The sequence below is a fragment of the Drosophila kikkawai genome, unplaced genomic scaffold (genome assembly GCF_030179895.1).
Source record: "Drosophila kikkawai strain 14028-0561.14 unplaced genomic scaffold, DkikHiC1v2 scaffold_255, whole genome shotgun sequence".
Lineage (NCBI taxonomy): Eukaryota > Metazoa > Arthropoda > Insecta > Diptera > Drosophilidae > Drosophila > Drosophila kikkawai.
In genome coordinates, this window is record NW_027222597.1 from 55,262 (window position 1) to 77,658 (window position 22,397).

The 22,397-nt window shown below is 36.3% G+C and overlaps 1 protein-coding gene across 1 annotated transcript; it reads left to right on the forward strand.

Moving 5' to 3' along the window:
* The first annotated feature begins 10,396 nt into the window (after positions 1–10,396).
* LOC121502313 (uncharacterized) lies at positions 10,397–17,256 on the forward strand. Its single transcript, XM_070288940.1, has 2 exons — positions 10,397–14,099; positions 15,830–17,256. Exons 1-2 carry the CDS (start codon positions 10,397–10,399, stop codon positions 17,254–17,256), a joined length of 5,130 nt encoding a protein of 1,709 aa, XP_070145041.1.
* Positions 17,257–22,397: the final 5,141 nt, after the last annotated feature.

Genomic DNA, 22,397 nt, shown 5'->3' on the forward strand with positions numbered 1-22,397 from the left:
TGTAAATTTGTAAACAAAAAGTTCACAACTCAGCTAATAATGCCTGTATCCACTTCAGAATTTGTATTTATATTAGTTTTTACAAGGCTAATACATTTGCATACTCAATTGTAAATTTGTAAACAAAAAGTTCACAACTCAGCTAATAATGCCTGTATCCACGGCAGAATTTGTATTTATATTAGTTTTTACATGGCTAATACATTTGCATACTCAATTGTAAATTTGTAAACAAAAAGTTCACAACTCCGCTAATAATGCATGTATCCACGGCAGAATTTGTATTTATATTAGTTTTTACAAGGCTAATACATTTGCATACTCAATTGTAAATTTGTAAACAAAAAGTTCACAACTCAGCTAATAATGCCTGTATCCACTTCAGAATTTGTATTTATATTAGTTTTTACAAAGCTAATACATTTGCATACTAAATTGTAAATTTGTAAACAAAAAGTTCACATCTCAGCTAATAATGAAATTTGTAAACAAAAAGTTCACAACTCCGCTAATAATGAATGTATCCACGGCAGAATGTGTATAGTTTTTACACGGCTAATACATTTGCATACTCAATTGTGAATTTGTAAACAAAAAGTTCACAACTCCGCTAATAATGCATGTATCCACGGCAGAATTTGTATTTATATTAGTTTTTACAAGGCTAATACATTTGCATACTCAATTGTAAATTTGTAAACAAAAAGTTCACAACTCAGCTAATAATGCCTGTATCCACTTCAGAATTTGTATTTATATTAGTTTTTACAAGGCTAATACATTTGCATACTCAATTGTAAATTTGTAAACAAAAAGTTCACAACTCAGCTAATAATGCCTGTATCCACGGCAGAATTTGTATTTATATTAGTTTTTACATGGCTAATACATTTGCATACTCAATTGTAAATTTGTAAACAAAAAGTTCACAACTCCGCTAATAATGCATGTATCCACTTCAGAATTTGTATTTATATTAGTTTTTACAAGGCTAATACATTTGCATACTCAATTGTAAATTTGTAAACAAAAAGTTCACAGCTCAGCTAATAATGCCTGTATCGACTTCCGAATTTGTATTTATATTAGTTTTTACACGGCATACTCAATTGTAAATTTGTAAACAAAAAGTTCACAGCGCAGCTAATAATGCCTGTATCCACTTCAGAATTTGAATTTATATTAGTTTTTACAAGGCTAATACATTTGCATACTCAATTGTAAATTTGTAAACAAAAAGTTCACAACTCAGCTAATAATGCCTATATCCACTTCAGAATTTGTATTTATATTAGTTTTTACAAGGCTAATACATTTGCATACTCAATTGTAAATTTGTAAACAAAAAGTTCACAACTCAGCTAATAATGCCTGTATCCACTTCAGAATTTGTATTTATATTAGTTTTTACAAGGCTAATACATTTGCATACTCAATTGTAAATTTGTAAACAAAAAGTTCACAACTCAGCTAATAATGCCTGTATCCACGGCAGAATTTGTATTTATATTAGTTTTTACATGGCTAATACATTTGCATACTCAATTGTAAATTTGTAAACAAAAAGTTCAAAACTCCGCTAATAATGCATGTATCCACGGCAGAATTTGTATTTATATTAGTTTTTACAAGGCTAATACATTTGCATACTCAATTGTAAATTTGTAAACAAAAAGTTCACAACTCAGCTAATAATGCCTGTATCCACTTCAGAATTTGTATTTATATTAGTTTTTACAAGGCTAATACATTTGCATACTCAATTGTAAATTTGTAAACAAAAAGTTAACAACTCCGCTAATAATGAATGTATCCACGGCAGAATTTGTATTTATATTAGTTTTTACATGGCTAATACATTTGCATACTCAATTGTAAATTTGTAAACAAAAAGTTCACAACTCAGATAATAATGCATAATCCACTTCAGAATTTGTATTTATAACAGTTTTTACACGGCTAATACATTTGCATACTCAATTGTAAATTTGAAAACAAAAAGTTCACATCTCAGCTAATAATGCATGTATCCACTTTAGAATTTGTATTTATAATAGTTTTTACACGGCTAATACATTTGCATACTAAATTGTAAATTTGTAAACAAAAAGTTCACATCTCAGCTAATAATGAAATTTGTAAACAAAAAGTTCACAACTCCGCTAATAATGAATGTGTCCATGGCAGAATGTGTATAGTTTTTACACGGCTAATACATTTGCATACTCAATTGTGAATTTGTAAACAAAAAGTTCACAACTCCGCTAATAATGCATGTATCCACGGCAGAATTTGTATTTATATTAGTTTTTACAAGGCTAATACATTTGCATACTCAATTGTAAATTTGTAAACAAAAAGTTCACAACTCAGCTAATAATGCCTGTATCCACTTCAGAATTTGTATTTATATTAGTTTTTACATGGCTAATACATTTGAATACTCAATTGTAAATTTGTAAACAAAGAGTTCACATCTCAGCTAATAATGAAATTTGTAAACAAAAAGTTCACAACTCAGGTAATAATGCATGTATCCACGGCAGAATTTGTACTTATATTAGTTTTTATAAGGCTAATACATTTGCATACTCAATTGTAAATTTGTAAACAAAAAGTTCACAGCTCAGCTAATAATGCCTGTATCGACTTCCGAATTTGTATTTATATTAGTTTTTACACGGCATACTCAATTGTAAATTTGTAAACAAAAAGTTCACAGCGCAGCTAATAATGCCTGTATCCACTTCAGAATTTGAATTTATATTAGTTTTTACAAGGCTAATACATTTGCATACTCAATTGTAAATTTGTAAACAAAAAGTTCACAACTCAGCTAATAATGCCTATATCCACTTCAGAATTTGTATTTATATTAGTTTTTACAAGCCTAATACATTTGCATACTCAATTGTAAATTTGTAAACAAAAAGTTCACAACTCAGCTAATAATGCCTGTATCCACTTCAGAATTTAGTATTTATATTAGTTTTTACATGGCTAATACATTTGCATACTCAATTGCAAATTTGTAAACAAAAAGTTCACAACTCAGCTAATAATGCCTGTATCCATGGTAGAATTTGTACTTATATTAGTTTTTACAAGGCTAATACATTTGCATACTCAATTGTAAATTTGTAAACAAAAAGTTCACAACTCAGCTAATAATGCCTGTATCCACTTCCGAATTTGTATTTATATTAGTTTTTACAAGGCTAATACATTTGCATACTCAATTGTAAATTTGAAAACAAAAAGTTCACATCTCAGCTAATAATGCATGTATCCACTTTAGAATTTGTATTTATAATAGTTTTTACACGGCTAATACATTTTCATACTCAATTGTAAATTTGTAAACAAAAGGTTCACAACTCCGCTAATAATGCATGTATCCACGGCAGAATTTGTATTTATATTAGTTTTTACAAGGCTAATACATTTGCATACTCAATTGTAAATTTGTAAACAAAAAGTTCACAACTCAGCTAATAATGCCTGTATCCACTTCAGAATTTGTATTTATATTAGTTTTTACAAGGCTAATACATTTGCATACTCAATTGTAAATTTGTAAACAAAAAGTTCACAACTCCGCTAATAATGCATGTATCCACGGCAGAATTTATATTTATATTAGTTTTTACAAGGCTAATTCATTTGCATACTCAATTGTAAATTTGTAAACAAAAAGTTCACAACTCAGCTAATAATGCCTGTATCCACTTCAGAATTTGTATTTATATTAGTTTTTACATGGCTAATACATTTGCATACTCAATTGTAAATTTGTAAACAAAAAGTTCACAACTCCGCTAATAATGCATGTATCCACTTCAGAATTTGTATTTATATTAGTTTTTACAAGGCTAATACATTTGCATACTCAATTGTAAATTTGTAAACAAAAAGTTCACAACTCCGCTAATAATGCATGTATCCACGGCAGAATTTATATTTATATTAGTTTTTACAAGGCTAATTCATTTGCATACTCAATTGTAAATTTGTAAACAAAAAGTTCACAACTCAGCTAATAATGCCTGTATCCACTTCAGAATTTGTATTTATATTAGTTTTTACATGGCTAATACATTTGCATACTCAATTGCAAATTTGTAAACAAAAAGTTCACAACTCAGCTAATAATGCATGTATCCATGGTAGAATTTGTACTTATATTAGTTTTTACAAGGCTAATACATTTGCATACTCAATTGTAAATTTGTAAACAAAAAAGTTCACAACTCAGCTAATAATGCCTGTATCCACTTCCGAATTTGTATTTATATTAGTTTTTACAAGGCTAATACATTTGCATACTCAATTGTAAATTTGTAAACAAAAAGTTCACAACTCCGCTAATAATGAATGTATCCACGGCAGAATTTGTATTTATATTAGTTTTTACAAGGCTAATACATTTGCATACTCAATTGTAAATTTGTAAACAAAAAGTTCACAACTCAGCTAATAATGCCTGTATCCACTTCAGAATTTGTATTTATATTAGTTTTTACAAGGCTAATACATTTGCATACTCAATTGTAAATTTGTAAACAAAAAGTTCACAACTCAGCTAATAATGCCTGTATCCACGGCAGAATTTGTATTTATATTAGTTTTTACATGGCTAATACATTTGCATACTCAATTGTAAATTTGTAAACAAAAAGTTCACAACTCCGCTAATAATGCATGTATCCACGGCAGAATTTGTATTTATATTAGTTTTTACAAGGCTAATACATTTGCATACTCAATTGTAAATTTGTAAACAAAAAGTTCACAACTCAGCTAATAATGCCTGTATCCACTTCAGAATTTGTATTTATATAAGTTTTTACAAGGCTAATACATTTGCATACTAAATTGTAAATTTGTAAACAAAAAGTTCACATCTCAGCTAATAATGAAATTTGTAAACAAAAAGTTCACAACTCCGCTAATAATGAATGTATCCACGGCAGAATGTGTATAGTTTTTACACGGCTAATACATTTGCATACTCAATTGTGAATTTGTAAACAAAAAGTTCACAACTCCGCTAATAATGCATGTATCCACGGCAGAATTTGTATTTATATTAGTTTTTACAAGGCTAATACATTTGCATACTCAATTGTAAATTTGTAAACAAAAAGTTCACAACTCAGCTAATAATGCCTGTATCCACTTCAGAATTTGTATTTATATTAGTTTTTACAAGGCTAATACATTTGCATACTCAATTGTAAATTTGTAAACAAAAAGTTCACAACTCAGCTAATAATGCCTGTATCCACGGCAGAATTTGTATTTATATTAGTTTTTACATGGCTAATACATTTGCATACTCAATTGTAAATTTGTAAACAAAAAGTTCACAACTCCGCTAATAATGCATGTATCCACTTCAGAATTTGTATTTATATTAGTTTTTACAAGGCTAATACATTTGCATACTCAATTGTAAATTTGTAAACAAAAAGTTCACAGCTCAGCTAATAATGCCTGTATCGACTTCCGAATTTGTATTTATATTAGTTTTTACACGGCATACTCAATTGTAAATTTGTAAACAAAAAGTTCACAGCGCAGCTAATAATGCCTGTATCCACTTCAGAATTTGAATTTATATTAGTTTTTACAAGGCTAATACATTTGCATACTCAATTGTAAATTTGTAAACAAAAAGTTCACAACTCAGCTAATAATGCCTATATCCACTTCAGAATTTGTATTTATATTAGTTTTTACAAGGCTAATACATTTGCATACTCAATTGTAAATTTGTAAACAAAAAGTTCACAACTCAGCTAATAATGCCTGTATCCACTTCAGAATTTGTATTTATATTAGTTTTTACAAGGCTAATACATTTGCATACTCAATTGTAAATTTGTAAACAAAAAGTTCACAACTCAGCTAATAATGCCTGTATCCACGGCAGAATTTGTATTTATATTAGTTTTTACATGGCTAATACATTTGCATACTCAATTGTAAATTTGTAAACAAAAAGTTCAAAACTCCGCTAATAATGCATGTATCCACGGCAGAATTTGTATTTATATTAGTTTTTACAAGGCTAATACATTTGCATACTCAATTGTAAATTTGTAAACAAAAAGTTCACAACTCAGCTAATAATGCCTGTATCCACTTCAGAATTTGTATTTATATTAGTTTTTACAAGGCTAATACATTTGCATACTCAATTGTAAATTTGTAAACAAAAAGTTAACAACTCCGCTAATAATGAATGTATCCACGGCAGAATTTGTATTTATATTAGTTTTTACATGGCTAATACATTTGCATACTCAATTGTAAATTTGTAAACAAAAAGTTCACAACTCAGATAATAATGCATAATCCACTTCAGAATTTGTATTTATAACAGTTTTTACACGGCTAATACATTTGCATACTCAATTGTAAATTTGAAAACAAAAAGTTCACATCTCAGCTAATAATGCATGTATCCACTTTAGAATTTGTATTTATAATAGTTTTTACACGGCTAATACATTTGCATACTAAATTGTAAATTTGTAAACAAAAAGTTCACATCTCAGCTAATAATGAAATTTGTAAACAAAAAGTTCACAACTCCGCTAATAATGAATGTGTCCATGGCAGAATGTGTATAGTTTTTACACGGCTAATACATTTGCATACTCAATTGTGAATTTGTAAACAAAAAGTTCACAACTCCGCTAATAATGCATGTATCCACGGCAGAATTTGTATTTATATTAGTTTTTACAAGGCTAATACATTTGCATACTCAATTGTAAATTTGTAAACAAAAAGTTCACAACTCAGCTAATAATGCCTGTATCCACTTCAGAATTTGTATTTATATTAGTTTTTACATGGCTAATACATTTGAATACTCAATTGTAAATTTGTAAACAAAGAGTTCACATCTCAGCTAATAATGAAATTTGTAAACAAAAAGTTCACAACTCAGGTAATAATGCATGTATCCACGGCAGAATTTGTACTTATATTAGTTTTTATAAGGCTAATACATTTGCATACTCAATTGTAAATTTGTAAACAAAAAGTTCACAGCTCAGCTAATAATGCCTGTATCGACTTCCGAATTTGTATTTATATTAGTTTTTACACGGCATACTCAATTGTAAATTTGTAAACAAAAAGTTCACAGCGCAGCTAATAATGCCTGTATCCACTTCAGAATTTGAATTTATATTAGTTTTTACAAGGCTAATACATTTGCATACTCAATTGTAAATTTGTAAACAAAAAGTTCACAACTCAGCTAATAATGCCTATATCCACTTCAGAATTTGTATTTATATTAGTTTTTACAAGCCTAATACATTTGCATACTCAATTGTAAATTTGTAAACAAAAAGTTCACAACTCAGCTAATAATGCCTGTATCCACTTCAGAATTTAGTATTTATATTAGTTTTTACATGGCTAATACATTTGCATACTCAATTGTAAATTTGTAAACAAAAAGTTCACAACTCAGCTAATAATGCCTGTATCCATGGTAGAATTTGTACTTATATTAGTTTTTACAAGGCTAATACATTTGCATACTCAATTGTAAATTTGTAAACAAAAAGTTCACAACTCAGCTAATAATGCCTGTATCCACTTCCGAATTTGTATTTATATTAGTTTTTACAAGGCTAATACATTTGCATACTCAATTGTAAATTTGAAAACAAAAAGTTCACATCTCAGCTAATAATGCATGTATCCACTTTAGAATTTGTATTTATAATAGTTTTTACACGGCTAATACATTTTCATACTCAATTGTAAATTTGTAAACAAAAGGTTCACAACTCCGCTAATAATGCATGTATCCACGGCAGAATTTGTATTTATATTAGTTTTTACAAGGCTAATACATTTGCATACTCAATTGTAAATTTGTAAACAAAAAGTTCACAACTCAGCTAATAATGCCTGTATCCACTTCAGAATTTGTATTTATATTAGTTTTTACAAGGCTAATACATTTGCATACTCAATTGTAAATTTGTAAACAAAAAGTTCACAACTCCGCTAATAATGCATGTATCCACGGCAGAATTTATATTTATATTAGTTTTTACAAGGCTAATTCATTTGCATACTCAATTGTAAATTTGTAAACAAAAAGTTCACAACTCAGCTAATAATGCCTGTATCCACTTCAGAATTTGTATTTATATTAGTTTTTACATGGCTAATACATTTGCATACTCAATTGTAAATTTGTAAACAAAAAGTTCACAACTCCGCTAATAATGCATGTATCCACTTCAGAATTTGTATTTATATTAGTTTTTACAAGGCTAATACATTTGCATACTCAATTGTAAATTTGTAAACAAAAAGTTCACAACTCCGCTAATAATGCATGTATCCACGGCAGAATTTATATTTATATTAGTTTTTACAAGGCTAATTCATTTGCATACTCAATTGTAAATTTGTAAACAAAAAGTTCACAACTCAGCTAATAATGCCTGTATCCACTTCAGAATTTGTATTTATATTAGTTTTTACATGGCTAATACATTTGCATACTCAATTGTAAATTTGTAAACAAAAAGTTCACAACTCCGCTAATAATGCATGTATCCACTTCAGAATTTGTATTTATAACAGTTTTTACACGGCTAATACATTTGCATACTCAATTGTAAATTTGAAAACAAAAAGTTCACATCTCAGCTAATAATGCATGTATCCACTTTAGAATTTGTATTTATAATAGTTTTTACACGGCTAATACATTTGCATACTAAATTGTAAATTTGTAAACAAAAAGTTCACATCTCAGCTAATAATGAAATTTGTAAACAAAAAGTTCACAACTCCGCTAATAATGAATGTATCCACGGCAGAATTTATATTTATATTAGTTTTTACAAGGCTAATTCATTTGCATACTCAATTGTAAATTTGTAAACAAAAAGTTCACAACTCAGCTAATAATGCCTGTATCCACTTCAGAATTTGTACTTATATTAGTTTTTACATGGCTAATACATTTGCATACTCAATTGTAAATTTGTAAACAAAAAGTTCACAACTCCGCTAATAATGCCTGTATCCACTTCAGAATTTGTATTTATATTAGTTTTTACAAGGCTAATACATTTGCATACTCAATTGTAAATTTGTAAACAAAAAGTTCACAACTCAGATAATAATGCATAATCCACTTCAGAATTTGTATTTATAACAGTTTTTACACGGCTAATACATTTGCATACTCAATTGTAAATTTGAAAACAAAAAGTTCACATCTCAGCTAATAATGCATGTATCCACTTTAGAATTTGTATTTATAATAGTTTTTACACGGCTAATACATTTGCATACTCAATTGTGAATTTGTAAACAAAAAGTTCACAACTCCGCTAATAATGCATGTATCCACGGCAGAATTTGTATTTATATTAGTTTTTACAAGGCTAATACATTTGCATACTCAATTGTAAATTTGTAAACAAAAAGTTCACAACTCAGCTAATAATGCCTGTGTTGGGTCAAAACCCAAATAGTACATTTGATTATAGTCAAATTCCGCGCCTTCTGACTGTTAGGTAACATTACATCTGTTATACGGATGCTGCCAACTCATATGAACGAATGGGTGGCAGAGAGAAGAAGAAATAGTGTGAAAAAGAACTTGAAGTTGTACGCCATTAGCATTGTTGGAAAAAATTGAAGTTGAAGAGAACTGAATTAAGAATTATCAATAAAGTTATACAATTAAACTAGCACCTCCGACTAATTATTTTACACTCAAGAATAAAGCTCTTGTTTCAACATTTTGGCGACCGTGACAGGACTAGTGCTAGTTTATTTTGTCTAATTTTGTGGTGATTTGTGGTTAAGTTTTCCGCCATCTTCTACTTGACCAAGTTTCGCACGCGCTATTACGAATTTGCCCTGCCAAAGTTTCGTACATTCGCGCATCGCGTTCGCTGCCGGTTTACCCAGCGTCCGCCTCACCTTGTCGCTCGCACGTCTGCACACCCACTTGGTGCAGCCTTTGTGCATCCACCGGAGCCTCTGCCGGCCACATAACTCCCGCTGCAGCAGTCCCTGCCACTGTTCACGGTCGTTGTGGATCAACATATAGTCTGGACATCGTTGGAGTGGACACGCCATCCTCCAAGCCTCACAGTCATAGTTGAAGTCGACGTCTCGGTCCTTCATCTATACATCTCCCCAGCGGAGCACCCCCAATACATAACCTCAATCGTCCCCAGCACATTTTTTTGCACTGTCCTCTTTGGCCATCGTTTTGCACCGCTGCTCGGTGAGCAAAACTTTCCACTACATCTCGTCGTCTCGCTCGCTCTCACATACCTTGTCAAGCAAGGCATCGCCAACCCGAAATTTAATAAAGTAAACAATCAAAATGTCTTCGCTGGAGCAACTTAAGTCTCAGCGAACGAGTGCTCGAAAGAACCTTACGCGCATGAGCAAATCAGTGGAACCTGACTTGAATCTATCTCCGTTGGAACTCGCTTGCCGTTTGTCGATTTTGGAATCGTATTTTAAACTCGCTTTATCCACACAGGAGGCCATAGAGCAGTTGGATCCAGCTGAGCTACACCGCAGCACTCGTTTCGAGTTAGAGGAGTTATTCATCCAAGCCAAGGTTTGCGTTCAAGAACAGCTTGGACCAGAAGCAAACAGCACAGGCATAAACGAATCTACGGTTAATTTTGGGCATACGACTGCAGTCAAGCTTCCTCGCTTAGCGTTGCCAACATTCGACGGCAAGTACTGCGAGTACCAAAACTTCATCACGTCGTTCAATCAGGTCGTAGGCCACCAGCCATCAATGTCTAAGATCGAGAAGTTCAACCAGTTGCTAAACTGTCTTCGAGGACCCGCCCTAGAAACGGTACGAGCATTCCAGGTGACCGCAGACAACTACACGAAGGCTCTGGATCGCTTAAAGCAGCGCTACGACAACCCAACTCTCGTCTTCTTGGACAACATATCGTCGCTCTTCGCTTTGCCAACCGCTGCCAAAGCAAATGGTCAGCAGTTGCGCAGTCTAATCGACAATGCGTCCGCATTGTACAACTCGTTGCGTTCGTTGGGCAACGAGACACAGATCTGTCAGGCCATGCTCATCTCTATAGTCATGGGAAAGGTGGACCAGGAGACCAAGAGGAAATGGAATGAGTCATTGGATTATACCGTCTTGCCTTCTTGGGATAACTGTGTTCAAGTCGTCGAACGTCATTGCCAATATTTGGAATCGGATAAGAAGCCTGCTGCTGAAGCCTCTATGGTCCAACCAGGCGGCCATAGATCGCGCTCGCAAAGGAACCAGGCAAGTCTGTCCTTCAATTGTACAACGCAAACTTGTAACATCTGTTCAAATACAGATCACAAGACCTTTAGATGCCCAGAACTAATTAATCTCGCCCTAGAAAATCGTCTCAATGCAGTAAAACGCTACAAGCTATGCATTAATTGTCTCGGCAAGAATCATCTTGTCGCCAACTGCCCGTCTACACAGAGATGCCGCACCTGTGCGTTAGCGCATCATACTCTGCTTCATCGGCCCTCACCTGGGTCGACCGCAACTCCCTTGCCACAACCTCAAGCGGAGTCTGCACAAGTTTCGGACGCAGTCACACATACTCACACGGAACCGCGTTCCGATTGCGTCATCCTGGCCACAGCGCTGGTCCTGGTCAAGGATGCGTCCGGATGCTACAAAATAGGAAGAGCGCTTTTGGATTCATGCTCTCAGGTGAATTTCATATCCGAGGAGTTCGCCCAAAGTCTCCGACTGCCTCGGAGCAAACGCAACCTAGAGATTCGTAGCATTGGAGAGACGCAAACGCAAATCAAACACCATACAACCACCAATATCAAGTCGAGGCACAACCATTTCGAGCTACTCCTTGATTTTTGCGTGACATCACACATCGCCTATCACCCAGATTCGGAAATTGACATTTCCTCATGGAATCTTCCGCAGCATTCATCGCTAGCCGACGAACACTTCAACAAGTCTCGTCGCATCGATTTGCTTTTAGGCACGGAAACCTTCTTCGATATCTTGGCAGTCGGCCAAGTTAAATTAGGAAAGGATCTGCCCGTACTCCAGAAAACGCTACTTGGATGGATAGTGTCTGGTCGATGCAGAGCTCATCCCAGAACCCTCCATCAGTACTCATCTATCGTACTAGATAAAATTGACGAAAATCTGGAACGTCTATGGCGCATCGATCATGTAGTGACTCCCGAGAATACACTTACGCCGGAGCAGCGAAATTGTGAGGAGTTCTACACAACCACGGTACGACGCAACTCTGATGGTCGAGTGGAAGTACGACTCCCATTTAAGGATGCACCTACCGCTCTCGGAGCCTCATTCGACATCGCGAGGAGGAGATTTTTATCGCTCGAACGCAACCTAGGCAAACGGCCTGAGGTATGGGCCAAATATGTACAATTCATGCAGGAGTTCCAAGACCTGGGACATATGAGTCTCGTGGGTCACCCGCAGTTAAACACTCCGCATTATTATATTCCACACCACTGCGTGCTTAAGCCAAATAGCACATCAACGAAGCTCAGAGTGGTTTTCGACGCATCTTGCAAGACAACGTCCCAGAAATCGCTCAACGATCTTTTAATGGTCGGGCCGACCATTCAGCCAGACCTTTATACATTGCTTCTTCGTTTTCGTATACACCGCTATGCAATCACTGCGGATGTAGTAAAGATGTTCCGTCAAGTCAACGTGTCTGCCCAAGATCGCAGATTTCAATACATCCTTTGGAGAGCTTCGCCATCGCAACCCTTAAGCACCTTCGAATTGAATACCGTAACGTATGGTACGGCGGCTGCACCGTATCTGGCCATACGCAGCATGTCCTATCTAGCCGACCACTTCATGGACAAATTGAGAATTGGGGCTGAAGCCATCAAATCGTCGTTCTATGTGGATGACTTCCTGGGTGGATCGGACACGGTAGAGGAGCTACATCAAATCAAGAGGGAAGTTACAACGATTCTACAGGATGGTCAATTGGAACTCGCAAAATGGCATTCAAACCACTGTAAGTTTGTCGACGACAATACAATAAAACACTTACAGCTGGACGACGAGATGCTAACTAGCACGCTTGGCCTAAAATGGGACCAAGTACGGGACACCTTCATGTTTTCGTTTTCGCCAAGAGTAGAGTCAGACCACGTTACCAAACGCACTATCTTGTCAGTTGCATCGTCACTATTCGATCCGTTGGGATTAGTTACTCCCATCATCATCGTGGCAAAAATCATCCTGCAGGAGCTGTGGCTACTAAAGCTACACTGGGATGAGTCAGTACCCCAAGGAATCCATACAGCTTGGATGTCCCTTCTTTCGTCGCTTACGTCGTTGGAGTCTATAGCAATACCACGATATTGCCTCCAACCGGCTATACAATCTCTTCAGATACATGGCTTCTGTGACGCCTCCATTAGAGCGTACGGATGCTGCATCTACGCTCGCACAGTCGGATCAGATGGGCTAATCAAGGTACAGCTAATCACATCCAAGTCCAGAGTTGCTCCCACCAAGAAGCTATCTCTACCCAAATTAGAACTGTGCGGAGCACATCTGCTAGCACAACTCCATCAGAAAATTATTCGAATCTTCGCAGACAGAGAGCCAACCTCGTACTTATGGTGCGACTCTCAAATCGTTCTACATTGGAATCGCCAGCACTCAGCCACATTATCGACCTTTGTCGGCAATCGAATTGCTGAAATTCAAGAAATGACATCAGATTGTCACTGGAGACATGTTCCAACACACTGCAACCCGGCAGACATCTTGTCCAGAGGCTGCACCATCGCCGAGTTGGAACAATCGATATGGTTTGAGGGACCTGAGTTTCTACGTCAAGAACCGCAATATTGGCCTAGGGACAATAAAGACATCAATGACATTGATCTGGAAGCTGTGCAACTGGAGAAAAGAAAATCAGCGTTTGCCGTACAGACTACCAGTAATCCACTGCTTGAGGGAGTCTACAAATCCAGTTCATATCAGCGCTGCCTATTAGTCGTCGCCTGGATGTTTAGGTTCATTCACCGCTGTCGTAATCTCACGCCATCCCAGTCTCCATCGCACAGTGGTTGCGCCCATAGGCCAAAAATAAAAAAATTTATTACAACAAAAATGTACGAAAAGTAAACAGATCGTCTCTTAAATATCCAAACTTCTTTGTGGCATACCAGTTTTTTTTTTAAATCTACAAGGACTTTTTAAAAATTAAATGAAAGATGTGAAGATGTATTCATTTGCAAAGCGTAGCTACGCGCATCGCGAAACCGAACCGAACTTTGAAGTGGTCCGATTATTAATTACGTGTCCAAATTAATATTTTTTGTAATGGACTTTGAAGTTCAAGGTATTTTCTATAAAATGAGATATAATTTCATATATTAAAAATAATTATTGTTTTCATTATATTCATGTGAAATAATCATGTTTCTGGCCTATACTTTAAACGTATTTTTTATGTTTAGCTAAAGTTATAGTTGTGACCCCACAATAATCTACAGTTCATATGTATGCCAATGTGTTTGTCGCGCTTTTAAAATGACAAATGGTAAAAAAAATTTTGCCGAAATTTGCCTATGTGCCTATAATCTTAAAAATACTAACACAGGTTAGGGTAAGGGTTTTAAAAATTTTTTTGGTATTTTTTTTTTTTTTTTTTTTTTTTTTTAAATAAAGGTTTAATATCCTTAAAATATTGTGTACAAGTTTTATATCGATTATTACAACATTGACGAAGTTATGGGTAGTTGAACGGAACTCGTTTGGTGTTCGATGTATGAAAATCACAAAGTTTAAAGCGTTCTCCTGAAAAATGCCATTTTGAAAATCGGTGTACTCTATAACTCAAAAACTACTTAACCAATCGGTTTGAAATTTTGAACGTAACTTTGAAATTTAATTGTACAGGTACTCACGTAAAGCTTTTTTAAATTTTTAATGTTAATATATATATTTTTTTAAATTAACTTAATTTTTTAGTCGAAAATCTGGGTTTTGACTTCCAATTTTGATAAAAAATCGGGAAAAATTTTTAAAAATAAAAACGTCTCTTAAGTACCTTGGGGCACTAATTCTTTAAGGAATGCAATACATTTTTTTTTGATATCGGACGTTTTTGTGGACAGTTAGGATGTACACCGAAAACCAACTTTTATTTGTGGGGACTCAGGAGATTAGCAATATAGCGTAGGCCTGTAAATATTTTTTAATACAAAAATTTAAAAAAAATGGCTCAAATGTTTTGTTAATTTATGGTATTTAAATCATTAAGCTAACTTTAGCCGTTTCGCCAAAACATTTTTTTGAACAGTGGGCAGTTTTGCACCGAATTAGCCTTACCCCCCTTAAGCTGTGTGCATTTGTTGCTAAACAAATAAAATACACAATATATAAGTTAATAATTTTTTTTTTACTTTTGGACACTTATATTTCACCAACATTCTCATTAAGGGATAAAAAATTAATTTTAGCTCTTGGAAAAAAATAATTTTATAAAAATTTTGTATGGGAGCTATAAGATATAGACATACGATTTTAACCAAATTTGGTAAGAATGCATAAACCTGTTCCAAACATATTATCTGTGAAATTGGTTAAGATATTTTGAAAAACAAAAAAGTTTTTCATACTAAGTGTTGATTTTTAACAGATTGTTCCTATGGCAGCTATATGATATAGGCGTGCTACATGGCCAATTTTTTGGACATATACTTAAAACATTTTTCTTGATTTTTGGTATTAATTTCGTAACGATACATCATCTAGAACTATTTTTGGCCGCGTCTCCATACAAGCCCAACCACTGTGCATCGCCATCGCCAACGCCAACGGAATTGCAGCGGGCGCTGCATTGCATCGTCTGGAATATCCAAACCAATCACTTCGCTCAAGAGATATCATCGGTCCTGAAGGGCCAGCCGATTCGCACTAACCTTAAAAACCTTAGTCTCTTTCTCCAGGTCACAGATGGTTTCCAACTTCTAAAAGTCGGAGGACGCCTGGAGTTAGCAGACTACCCAGAAACCCAAAGGCATCCTGTCCTGCTCCCAGCCAAGGATCCCTTTGTCTCTCAGTTCGTTCGCCGTCTCCATCTCCAAAACTATCACGCGGGACCAAGGACTCTTGTCGGCTTAATTCGACGACAGTTTTGGATAGTCAACGCAAGGGACTTAGCGCGACAAGTCGTTCGCTCATGCATACATTGTCGCCGCTACCGACCAACTCTCGAAAAGCAGCTTATGGGGCAACTGCCCAAGGAACGCATCACACCGTCTCGGCCATTCTCAAGATGCGGAATAGATTTTTGCGGACCAATCAACGTCTATTTGCGCATCCGGGGTAAGCCGCCCACCAAGGCATACCTCGCCGTCTTCGTTTGCTTTGCCACAAAAGCCATACATGTCGAAGTGGTCTCAGATCTCACGACGGATAGCTTCATTGCATCACTCAAGCGCTTCATTGCCAGACGCGGGCTGCCTTCGGACATTTTTTGTGACAACGCTACTAACTTCGCAGGAGCCAACAACAAACTAGAAGCGTTGAAGCAGTTCCTCTTCAAGAAAGAAACGGCTGAATCGATCCATAATTTTTGTCGCAATGAATTCATTAACTTTCATTTCATTCCGCCCAGGGCTCCACATTTCGGGGGCATATGGGAGGCTGCCGTCAAAAGCGTCAAGGGACTACTCAATCGCACTCTTCGAGACACCAGACTAACCTTCGAGGAGCTAGCCACAGCAGCTGCTGACGTCGAGGCGATTTTGAACTCTCGCCCATTAACGCCGCTATCAACCGACCCAAACGACCTGGCCGCTCTCACGCCTGGTCACTTCTTAGTGGGTGACGCACTCCGAGCTCTTCCAGAAGCTCCACCAATCGACGACAATCTGGACAAGCTGGATCGATGGAAGAAGGTCAGCGCAATTAAGCACCACATCTGGAGCCGTTGGAGCCACGAATACGTGAACGAGCTCCAAGTTCGCACAACCTGGACGAAGACTGCACCAAATCTAGCGGTCAACGACATGGTTATTGTTCACGAGGATAATCTTCCCCCACAACGGTGGCTTCTTGGCCGCGTAGTCAGCACCATCGCCGGATCGGACAACATCGTGCGTGTAGCCAACGTACGCACCGCCAAGGGAATCATCCGCCGTCCCATACGGAAACTCGCCTTATTACCTGTCTCTTGAAAGTCAATCGCATACTTTCAAGGGGGCCGGTATGTTGGGTCAAAACCCAAATAGTACATTTGATTATAGTCAAATTCCGCGCCTTCTGACTGTTAGGTAACATTACATCTGTTATACGGATGCTGCCAACTCATATGAACGAATGGGTGGCAGAGAGAAGAAGAAATAGTGTGAAAAAGAACTTGAAGTTGTACGCCATTAGCATTGTTGGAAAAAATTGAAGTTGAAGAGAACTGAATTAAGAATTATCAATAAAGTTATACAATTAAACTAGCACCTCCGACTAATTATTTTACACTCAAGAATAAAGCTCTTGTTTCAACAGCCTGTATCCACTTCAGAATTTGTATTTATATTAGTTTTTACATGGCTAATACATTTGAATACTCAATTGTAAATTTGTAAACAAAGAGTTCACATCTCAGCTAATAATGAAATTTGTAAACAAAAAGTTCACAACTCAGGTAATAATGCATGTATCCACGGCAGAATTTGTACTTATATTAGTTTTTATAAGGCTAATACATTTGCATACTCAATTGTAAATTTGTAAACAAAAAGTTCACAACTCAGCTAATAATGCCTGTATCCACTTCAGAATTTAGTATTTATATTAGTTTTTACATGGCTAATACATTTGCATACTCAATTGTAAATTTGTAAACAAAAAGTTCACAACTCCGCTAATAATGAATGTATCCACGGCAGAATTTGTATTTATATTAGTTTTTACAAGGCTAATACATTTGCATACTCAATTGTAAATTTGTAAACAAAAAGTTCACAACTCAGCTAATAATGCCTGTATCCACTTCTGAATTTGTATTTATATTAGTTTTTACATGGCTAATACATTTGCATACTCAATTGTAAATTTGTAAGCAAAAAGTTCACAACTCCGCTAATAATGCCTGTATCCACTTCAGAATTTGTATTTATATTAGTTTTTACAAGGCTAATACATTTGCATACTCAATTGTAAATTTGTAAACAAAAAGTTCACAGCTCAGCTAATAATGCCTGTATCGACTTCCGAATTTGTATTTATATTAGTTTTTACACGGCATACTCAATTGTAAATTTGTAAACAAAAAGTTCACAGCGCAGCTAATAATGCCTGTATCCACTTCAGAATTTGAATTTATATTAGTTTTTACAAGGCTAATACATTTGCATACTCAATTGTAAATTTGTAAACAAAAAGTTCACAACTCAGCTAATAATGCCTATATCCACTTCAGAATTTGTATTTATATTAGTTTTTACAAGCCTAATACATTTGCATACTCAATTGTAAATTTGTAAACAAAAAGTTCACAACTCCGCTAATAATGCCTGTATCCACTTCAGAATTTAGTATTTATATTAGTTTTTACATGGCTAATACATTTGCATACTCAATTGCAAATTTGTAAACAAAAAGTTCACAACTCAGCTAATAATGCATGTATCCATGGTAGAATTTGTACTTATATTAGTTTTTACAAGGCTAATACATTTGCATACTCAATTGTAAATTTGTAAACAAAAAGTTCACAACTCAGCTAATAATGCCTGTATCCACTTCCGAATTTGTATTTATATTAGTTTTTACAAGGCTAATACATTTGCATACTCAATTGTAAATTTGTAAACAAAAAGTTCACAACTCCGCTAATAATGAATGTATCCACGGCAGAATTTGTATTTATATTAGTTTTTACAAGGCTAATACATTTGCATACTCAATTGTAAATTTGTAAACAAAAAGTTCACAACTCAGCTAATAATGCCTGTATCCACTTCAGAATTTGTATTTATATTAGTTTTTACAAGGCTAATACATTTGCATACTCAATTGTAAATTTGTAAACAAAAAGTTCACAACTCAGCTAATAATGCCTGTATCCACGGCAGAATTTGTATTTATATTAGTTTTTACATGGCTAATACATTTGCATACTCAATTGTAAATTTGTAAACAAAAAGTTCACAACTCCGCTAATAATGCATGTATCCACGGCAGAATTTGTATTTATATTAGTTTTTACAAGGCTAATACATTTGCATACTCAATTGTAAATTTGTAAACAAAAAGTTCACAACTCAGCTAATAATGCCTGTATCCACTTCAGAATTTGTATTTATATTAGTTTTTACAAGGCTAATACATTTGCATACTCAATTGTAAATTTGTAAACAAAAAGTTAACTACTCCGCTAATAATGAATGTATCCACGGCAGAATTTGTATTTATATTAGTTTTTACATGGCTAATACATTTGCATACTCAATTGTAAATTTGTAAACAAAAAGTTCACAACTCAGATAATAATGCATAATCCACTTCAGAATTTGTATTTATAACAGTTTTTACACGGCTAATACATTTGCATACTCAATTGTAAATTTGAAAACAAAAAGTTCACATCTCAGCTAATAATGCATGTATCCACTTTAGAATTTGTATTTATAATAGTTTTTACACGGCTAATACATTTGCATACTAAATTGTAAATTTGTAAACAAAAAGTTCACATCTCAGCTAATAATGAAATTTGTAAACAAAAAGTTCACAACTCCGCTAATAATGAATGTATCCACGGCAGAATGTGTATAGTTTTTACACGGCTAATACATTTGCATACTCAATTGTGAATTTGTAAACAAAAAGTTCACAACTCCGCTAATAATGCATGTATCCACGGCAGAATTTGTATTTATATTAGTTTTTACAAGGCTAATACATTTGCATACTCAATTGTAAATTTGTAAACAAAAAGTTCACAACTCAGCTAATAATGCCTGTATCCACTTCAGAATTTGTATTTATATTAGTTTTTACATGGCTAATACATTTGAATACTCAATTGTAAATTTGTAAACAAAGAGTTCACATCTCAGCTAATAATGAAATTTGTAAACAAAAAGTTCACAACTCAGGTAATAATGCATGTATCCACGGCAGAATTTGTACTTATATTAGTTTTTATAAGGCTAATACATTTGCATACTTGTGACGATGTCACAATCCCCTATATGTAAATATTGTATATATTAGTTAAGGTCATAGCTAAGTTAGCAAGTAAGTTAGGATTAGCCACACACCCACACACACAACTGTACATTTAACGGGCATGAAGCCCACAGTTAATTTGCCCAGGAAGGGCCAAATTAGATTTAGGCCGCAACGCACAGGCGTATACATTTTGTCAACACGGACTGTAGCGACCGCGCTGAAGCCATTTCCCCTCTCCGCTGCCGACGCGAACAGCGGCAGAGGCAGCGACATTTCCCCTCCAACGATCGTGCGTGTTTATGTTTTGGTCATGCTTATTTACATGCCGATCAAAACATAAACAATAACAATAACAAAGCCGACGGCCGAAAGCTGCGCTGCCCGGACCTTTTTGGCAGAGACGAGGCGACAAGGGCTTTGCAAACTGCGACCGCGATCACTTCTCTGGCGACAGCAAGCGTGAATAGTTGACCTCAGTCTCCGCGACTCGCGATTATCAAAACCGACAGCTAAGTAGAGCTAAGTCCAAAAAGGACCCGCGTGTGCCGATTTGCATCCTGGTTGCTAACATCAGGTGAGCCGGCCGAGGGCCATGTAAGGGCAGGTCATTGGAGTGTGGCGTAGGGCCAGGTTAGGGCCGACAGGCGCACATTAGAAAATGTAGCCATCAGAATTAAGCAATAAAATAAAGTAACCAAAATGAAGTCAGAAATTCCATCATCTTTCTCTCTCGCACCCGCATAAAACTCCGCGTAGCCACAAACAACCCTTATTTTGACGCGTGCCAAAACGTTCCCCTCTCGCTCACTCACTCGCCGAGCTGGTGGCTGGGTTTGACCGCACCAACTCCGCGTGGCCGCTGGGCAAGCTCCGGGCCGGAGAAGCGGGACGGGAGCGGGATTTGTCGCCGCTGGGTTCTCCCGGGCACAGATCTGGCGTGGGCATCGGGGCTGCTGGGTTTTCCCGAGCTACGAGTTCATCGCCGCCGGCACGTGTTCACAGATTTCCCCCTCTTCCCTCTCCTTTTCCCTTCCGATCTGCATCTTGCCCGCCATCGCCGCTGGGTTATCCCGGGCGGCGGAGATTTTGCCGATCGGAAGAGTCGCCGCTGCTGGGCAACCGGGCAGGCGCCGGAAACGGAGGAGCACCTGGCCATCGCCAGGGTAATCGCGCGTTTTAGGTTTCCCTTCCCCCTCTCCCTTTCCCTTTCGATCTGCATTTTGCCCGCCATCGCCGCTGGGTCATCCCGGGCGGCGGAGATTTTGCCGATCGAAAGAGTCGCCGTTGCTGGGCAACCGAGCGAGCGCTGGAAACGGAGGAGCACCTGGCCATCGCCAGGGTGACCGTCCAAGATTCCCATTTTCCCGAAGCCAGAGTTCCCCTTTTAAAACGAGCCCTTTTGCTGCCATTTTGCCACTGGAAAATTCATTAAAAATTCGGCGTCCATGTCCTGGCCGTCTCTAAAATATAAATATTTCTGGAGAGGAATCCTGGGCCGCTGAGGTTTACCCCGGCCTAAGACACATCCTTACAGATGGCGCCCGAGCAGGGACCGGTCAGGACAGCTAGGATAATTTTTCTCAGTGGATTAAAGCCCCACTGGCCGAAAACCAGAATTTTTTAGTAGAAAAAATATATAAATATAAATTTTTCGCGAAGGCAAAAACAGGAATTTAGTTTTCTAAAGGACGGGGATAGAAAATTTAATCAGGAAACATATTACAAAGACATATTTTTCGATCAGCGCACATTCGTTTTTACGAGTGTAAGAAATTTTCGTCCCGCGTGTCGCGACTTACGGTCGCCGGCAAAAATCTGCAAAAGTACAGGAGGAAAGGGAATAGAAAAAAAACGCGTGGTAAATTTCCATTGGTGCATACGCATCGTCGCCAAAACAAGCGGTACAGTTACGCCAGATTTCGTACAGGAGGAAAGGGAATAGAAAAAAAAACGCGTTGGTAAATTTCCATTGGTGCATACGCAGCGTCGCCAAAAACAAACGGTACACTCACGCCAGATTTCGTAGTCAAGTCACTGCCAGCGTCAACGCCGGCAGAGGGACGCTTCGCGCAAGCGCACACACACACGTGGCCCACACACATCGCCAGTTCTGCTCTGCCCGCGGCAGCAGCGTCGGCTAGCT

Bases quoted from the DNA above. Each gene is read 5' to 3' on its own strand.
- LOC121502313 (XM_070288940.1), top strand. From the start codon at position 10,397: ATGTCTTCGCTGGAGCAACTTAAGTCTCAGCGAACGAGTGCTCGAAAG. The intron at 14,100-15,829 runs GTAATCTCACGC...TACATCATCTAG, and splicing joins TAGGTTCATTCACCGCTGTC to AACTATTTTTGGCCGCGTCT.